This window comes from Opisthorchis viverrini (assembly GCF_000715545.1).
Source record: "Opisthorchis viverrini unplaced genomic scaffold opera_v5_244, whole genome shotgun sequence".
Lineage (NCBI taxonomy): Eukaryota > Metazoa > Platyhelminthes > Trematoda > Opisthorchiida > Opisthorchiidae > Opisthorchis > Opisthorchis viverrini.
In genome coordinates, this window is record NW_008751900.1 from 461,235 (window position 1) to 468,750 (window position 7,516).

At 45.9% G+C, this 7,516-nt stretch overlaps 1 protein-coding gene across 1 annotated transcript in view; it reads right to left on the reverse strand.

Annotated features, from left to right (window-relative positions):
• T265_08898 (hypothetical protein) overlaps positions 1-4,825 on the reverse strand; it is a gene marked incomplete at both ends in the record, with an annotated part of 24,309 nt that extends 19,484 nt beyond the window's left edge. Inside the window, one exon of the mRNA XM_009174826.1 lies at positions 4,603-4,825. Within this exon, the coding sequence (XP_009173090.1) occupies positions 4,603-4,668 (66 nt within the window). The remainder of the gene's footprint in view (positions 1-4,602) is intronic.
• Between the last annotated feature and the right edge of the window lie 2,691 nt (positions 4,826-7,516).

Genomic DNA, 7,516 nt, shown 5'->3' on the forward strand with positions numbered 1-7,516 from the left:
GTTGAGGATTTAAGCAAAATTAAATAAACTTTGTGATTGTACGGTAGTGAAACATCAGTGCCAATACTAGTGCTGCTGTCTATGATGATGATGATGTCCCAGCGCGATTATTTTGGTGAGAAACACCGGAGTCAATTTTTCATATCATTCACCATGCCGCGTTTTTGAACCCGGGATAGCTTATATGCAAAGCGAGCGCGTTATCACTACTCCACCAGTACACGAAGAAGGCACCTGAGTTATCCCAACCGAATATGTTCATGCTTGCGCGATGACTCTCCGATAACTGTCCTAACTGTGCCGATCGATTGACCCACCTGCCATGACTTCCCGGTTCAGATATTACTGTGGTTTTCGCAGGAATGTCGTTGAACTTGTCATTGATCAGGTTTAACTAAGTGGATTTCTTGGATTGGAATCAAGACACATGAACAACAGCGAAAGTCTGCTGATAACAGCGTTCCTGTGAAGCGCTGGTGTCCCAAACAACCGGAACAATTTGGCCACGCTGTGCTTCTCACATGGCCAATCTCAAAAGCAAATAGGCCACATCACCACTGGCGATAGACGGTGTGGATTGGTCACTCATTACCGCTCGTTCCGAAACACCCTGTCAATTGCTGCTTTTCAGTGGGTCCCAAAAGTGGCACGCACCTAGCCCAGCCATTACGAATCTCGTGGGCCTAACGTGGAGCAAACTTTCCAAAACTACCTACTGAGATCCCTTCGAATTTTACTGGAAAATGCTATCTGCGGTCTGATAAGATGCTTGATGTTCTGCTGTGGAAGGCTCCAGACAATTACGCCTGGAAACGAGGTCCCAAGCGAAGCCATAAACTTGCAAGAAGCTTAGACCCATATTTCTGCTGGTGCAGTACAACCTACCAAATTGCCAGATGGTAAGCGAAAAAGAGCGTCTGCGCGGACCGAGAGAGCAACTATGGTTGGTGCGTGCAAGAGGTTCATACAGGTCTGTATTGAGCGAAACAACCAAGTACAAAACTGGTTCAGGCGTCTCCGAAACCGGACGCCTAGATCGTTGGGTTGAAAACTTTTAAAGGCAACCCAACCGACCACCTGCTGCTGGATAGTCGAATTTGCTACCCGCAACAAAGACGTGAGCAATGAACTGGCGTTTTCGCTGTCAGCTTTTATCCAGATTGCCTGGATGAGCGTCTGGAGGTGTACGCACCTCGGAATAATTGTAGTAAGCTGACACCAAGTCCACTCCCAGTCCACCCTTACTCTTTTCCTCACAACAAGTCTTTCGAATAAATAATGGTTGTACGGAAGCGAAAGGTCGGTATTGAACGCTGATGTCATGCTGCCGATGATGATAAGGAGCGACAAACATGGAAAGTCCGGTGGCTCCCAAAATTCGTGGGTATTTTTTTCCTTTAGGATCAACCGAGCTGCTGGTCCCACAAAGTTTAAAGCGCTCTGCTCAAAGTTGCAGGCGGAATCCTGAGCGAGTGCTTTCCCAACTATTTTGTCTCAGAGTATGAAACTTTTCTGACCAACTATGGCACCCATTATTAAAACAGATGCTCACATCCAATAGCAGTTAGGGGAATTAGCTTGATCCCTGTTCTAACTAGTCTTAGCATCACCTAACATGTCGTGCTAGAACGCGTGAATAGGTGACACGAAAACAGAAAGGATTCTGGCCAGGAAGAAGGTTGTGTAGACCAAGTCTTTACACTCCGCCAAGTATATGATCTTGGTAATTCCGTTTGTGCAAAAGTATGCCGCAGAGATTTCCTTAGAATTATGCGCTTATCGTATTCACGTATTTATGAGCGCATGTGTGTGGGCTTTGCTCGGGAATTATATCTATGAACAGTAGCACCCGACACAGGTTTTCACTTATTCCATTTTTTGCTTTCTTCCGAAAGAGATGAATCAATTCTGGCTCAAGAGTCTATGAAACTCCGGTATTCAAGTCTCTCCGAGCAAGAACCTTATCGAGTTGGAATATGCAGACAATTGTTCTCAGCGTCTAAAAAGGAGAACTGCATGCATCACTAGAGAACCTGACCAAGGTTACTCAATCCTTTGGCCCACAAAAAGTGCAAAGCCGTCCTGCGGAATGTACGGATATAAAAGAAACAATGAAAATTGTGGGGCGCTAGGCGTGTTCCGAAAGTTGTATGAGCTTTAACGGGAACCAAACGGACGACGGCCAACACGCAAACCTCAAGGATCAGAACCGCTTTTGCCAATTTGTACCAGTTATGGCATCAGAAAGGCAAACCAATGGGTTTCAAGGGACGCGTGTATCAGATGACAGTGTACGCTGTAGAGTTGCGCGACTGCAAGACTTGGCCACAGTGGGCGGGGAGGGGGCTGGAACATACTTAGCTCCTTGACCACCAGTGTTCTAGAACTACAGTTGGTATCAGTGGATTTGCAATGCAGTAATCAAGGAACGGGTTTGGTGTGTAATTTAAAAAAGCATCGAGTACTGCAGGATAAGCTAGTGTTGTTAACTACGCCGAGTTAGGAGGCAAAAACATATAGGTGGAGAGGATATGACATGGAAGAAGGGGGAGGCTGCGAAAGACCTGAGTACTGCCCGTGACGTCGTCACCCCTGTGCTCTACTTGAGTTTGGAAGATATGGCGTTAAACCTATGTCAGTGGAGTTCATACAAAGAACTTAGCATGTTCACAAACTTTCATGGCATTATTTGCTGGGCAAATGTGTTGAGGAGAAAAAAATCGTTCGGCTGTAGCACCCTTTCCATGCCACCAGAAGAAAGGACGAGGGCTAGGATATTCTCAGGTTGCCCAAGCCTAAACAGGGGAAGTCGGGAGGTAGAGGTCGGGTTCGAACCAAGACCTTCCGGTCAGTAAATTCGCGCTCTAACCAATGAGACATCTCGCCCCCTTAGGGGGATCCAGCTTGCTTTTCCCGAAGCACCATAAGGAGACAAAGGATAAGTGATGATAAAAGTCTCGTTACAATTGGGGTCAAGCTGACCTCCCTGTGATGATCGCACTCACTACGAGCTCTGTTTTGAAAATAGGCATCATCACTGATTCTCTCTACTGCTCACCTTCCAGGTGAGACAAGTATTGACTGAGAACTTCACCTCTATCTTTGAACAAGGCGGGTAGGAGGTCATCATGACCAGGATATCGGTGGTGCTTGAGAGAATATATGCAATCATAAGTCTCCATGGTCACCGTCCAGAGTTCTACGTCAGCTGTGGACTCAAAATGAGTGGCAGCTGGTGGTCACGATAGCTGTTACGCGAAGTTGCGGCCCACCGGTCAAGGCGCTCTTCTTTATCGACGATGTTCGTCCCATTCTGATCCTTGATGGTTTTGCTCACTGGAGGTTTCTGCGGTTCAGTCGTATGGAACAATTGAAATAATCTTCTGGGATTACCGGCTTTCTGGGCCTCTTTCATTTCCTTGGCTTTACGTGTCTAACAGTGGCTCGCACGCCCAATTTCACTTGACGCCTGATGTGTGGGGTCAAGTTACGTTCGAGACCGGTGGGAACCTTTCTGAGATCCACACATTGCTATTGTTCGGTCTGATATCCAGTGCTTCAGCGAAACTGGTAGCACCGAGCCACATGCAAAGTCCCAGTACTATGCAGAGGTAGCGGTTCCGTCCCAGCCAGACGAACTGCACAAAGACGACTATCAACGGGTATCCAGTCCAACCAGGACCATTCCACCCGGTGACTTAAAACGATACCAACCCCTGCACGGAAGTGAGGTTGCTCCGTGGTTATAGCGCAAGTTTACTGACCGGAAGGTCTATGGTTCGAACCCGACGCCTGCAGACTTCTGTCTTGGGTTGGGCAACCTGCCAGTATCCAGCCCTCGTACTTCCCTATGGTGTCATGACAGCTAGGCACCGAAAATGTCACGAGTGAACTTTTCTTACCCCTGCACATCCTGCTGCAGCAGTCTCTGGATCGCCAGAGGTATGCAGCCGGAAGCGAGTGGAGAACAGTTAAATCAACTGCTGCGCTTACACCGTGAGTTCCTGTTTATGCTACACAATACACATCAATGTCAAGTGATTCCAGTATGAGCACAAACACCTTGTTGGCCCGCTTGCTTCATAGTTCAAACGCTGAAAGTAGCCTGAAAATTGATTTCGAGATGCCCGAGGATGGCAGCGCCCGACGGTGCGCAGACAATACTTGCGAAACTGAAGGGGAACGAAGAGAGTCGTCAGTCTAAATTGAAGGGTCTACATGGAGAGTCATTATTGGGATGGCAGGAGGGGGAGAAAAAAGTACGTGAAAGAGAAAGAAGGGTATTTGCACATATCGCTTACTTACTGCTTGCGGAAAAGCACTTTCCTGCACGTGTATTTGAGTTGAAGGGTTAATAGGAAATGGAGAAATCCACAATCCCCTGTACCTATTGCTTCCTAATTCAGGCCTGTCAAGTCCATGACAGAAGCTTTATTAATTTTGAGACCCATTTATCTACATTTATCTACATAGGACAACCTTTGGCTAACTACCACTGAGTGTCAATGCTGTATCTCGCAAACTGCGCTGCGTCTCCTCCCCATTCAAAAGCCCAAATCAAGTAAGATACGATCTCGTAATTTTCGTGAAGAACACACTTACGATGTGATCGTGCTCATCGCAATACGCCAGGGGCACCAACAGTAGCAGTAAAATCACCGGCGACATTGCCAGTAGACTAGGCGGACCACGTTCTGCTGTAAGCAGACAATCGCCGAAATCGGACCGGCGACATTGCCAGTAGACTAGGCGGATCACGCTCTGCTGCAAGCAATCGCCGAAATCGACGGCGCCAAAAACTCGGTTCAAGGTCACGGGCTACTTGATCAGTCTCCCTGTGGCTTGCCGTGTTGCTCTCTCCGGTAGTAGGAAACATTGTGTATTCCAATCCCATATGGACGGCGATCACCTGGATGTGGAGACAGGTTATCACGGAATAAGTTTTATTAACGCCTTAGAAAGTGCTCAAGGTTAGAAAATTTGCTTGCCACCCTCAACAATTCCACTGCTGTCGGTGTCGCTGTGTATGCGCTTAGGAGCGTGACGGTTTGTACCTTTATTCCGCTTTCATTAAAACACTACGTTTTTCGTCAATTGCATAACCGGTTTTTGTTAGAATACGAAAAAGTACACTCGTACAAACTGCACTTGTACAAAAATTCACGCAATACAAACGTGGTCACGTGCTTCGACTCTCTCTTCTGATTTTGCTCGCACTTGAAGCATTCGTTCGCGAGTCTCATGTGCTAAATCTGGTAGCAAAGCATTTCGGACCATCTTCGGAATCTACGATATGTGGGGACTGTTCAGAAGAAGACCTCTGGACCACCGTAATTGGGTCATTGTTTATTCGCTGACCTGGACCAACGACGAACTATTTTAAAGAGAACAATTCGTAGTGAGTGTGTTCCATCTGACTTCTTTATTGTTGTATACCCAACCTAGCGTTATTATTTTCATTTCATTGCCACGCACCCCTGGTAAAGTAACTTAGTGGGTAGCCAGACCACTACAATCTACCCAAATTCACACTGGAGACTGGTGAAGCATGCTCTGAGCTGCCGATTCTATGATCTTTATGTCGATCAGGTAGGGCAACGATGTCCTATAATTTCACGTCTGGATATCTAGTTACGCAGTTCTCAATGTGAATTGAGAAGTCTAATATTTGGCGTACCGGCAGAATCTACGTCGGTTCTATTAACGTCGAATGACACAAATGCGGCTTCCCTGTTCCCTACCTCCCTCCTATTATAAGACTTTATTCAAGCTATACAGTTCGGAGCGAGGAAGTGAAGACTTATGCGTTGGAAAATTGAAGCCGTGCCCAATGGTTAATGCCTAATTTTTGACATAATGACGTAGCTGGTCTAAACCGGTGGTGACCCCTTCCGCTGATCAGACGTGTGAGTTGCAGACGAAGGTCCAGTGCAAGTGTGCTCGACGATATGCACTTCATCACAATGTGAGCCGGGAGAGGCTTGGGGCTTTGCTACCCTAAAGACATCTTGTCGCAAGGTAATACATAGCGATAGCTGTGCTTTTGGTGGACGATAAGCAAAGACTTGACAGTATGCATTATAAGATGTTGAATACCAGATATAGCCAGAACAAGTCTAAGCTTCTAGGGATATGCAAACAGACTTCCTGCGCTTGGTTACTGGTTGCACTGGGCTTAAAACGTTAAGCCCTTTAGAAACACTAGAAGTTTCGTGATCTTACTACATCTACCTATTCAGTGAACCGTGAAAATTTTTAGGCGTAACAGGCATACAGGTATGTGTAGTTGAGATTTATTGAGCACTTGCCATTCGTTCCTTGTTCTCATCTCATCCGATATGCATGAGTGGCAACTTAAGCACGCATGTCTCTTCCATCGTTCAAGTTCGGTGCGGATTCTTGAGGTTCTTTAATTTTCAGTCCGTGCCAACAGAAATGGATCAAACTGGAGGATAATATCTTCTTGTTCCTGAGTTCTGAATCGTGGTAAAGGTTTTACATTTGGCATAGCAATGAGGAGGATTCCTGGGGTCATATATCCGACCGACTCCGTTTCGGCTTGTTAAGTACGTGCCCCAAAGGCACGCGTGAAAGATCATAGTGTATCAAGGGACATGGCCCCAGTAATCCTTCCACTTGCTATGCCAAATTAAAAACCTTCAACGTGATTCATAACTCAAGAACAAGAGGGTTTGACCCTTATGGAAAGCCGCTCAGTAGTAGCACAATGAAACTGATTTCTCGAAATCTACGCAGTTTTCACGCTTGCCACTTCATAGTGTAGAATGTTTCTGAAAAGTGTATATATTGAGGTAATATTGCAAATCATATACGCTAGTGATTTGTTTAAGTGAGCCAAGATTCAAGGCCAATAAACATCACTGCCTGTGAGTATGCTGCCTAATGTAATAAGAAGTCGAGAATTGTGGACAAAAGTGACTAACATTGGACGGAGCTTTCATATGGTTTTCAAGCTGAAATATTTCTTTGAACATTCTGGAATCTACGTGACCCTTGTAGACGCAAATTATGCGGAAATGCTAGTTCTGCAAACAATGTTTTTTGGATCATTGCTGATACCAGTTAAAATTGCGTAGTCCATATACATTATTAGCGAAAAATCCCGCAATTTTGTTGTTAAACAGCAGAGTGTCCTGTTATAGCTTGCGGATTCGGCTGGGAAGATCTTAACGTTGATCGGAGGAAGATATAAGTTGAGATACCGAAATGTCGCCACGAGAAAAGCGGCTGACAAACTTGGAGGAATATTAATTCTACAATGGGGGCTCTTCAGCGGAAATAATGCCGTAAACGCTTGTTCACAAGATACCATCTTTAAAAACTATGTGTAACGGTCTAACGGTATCTTCGAGTGACGCGTAATACCAGAACCTCCGGGTAGGCAAAACAAAGTCGGAGCTGGGTTTCTATACGGTACTATTAGGGTAAGAGAAATTCACAATTTGTACAAACCTCGACAGTAGATACGCGTCCAAAACAAACAGTCCGCTTGGAC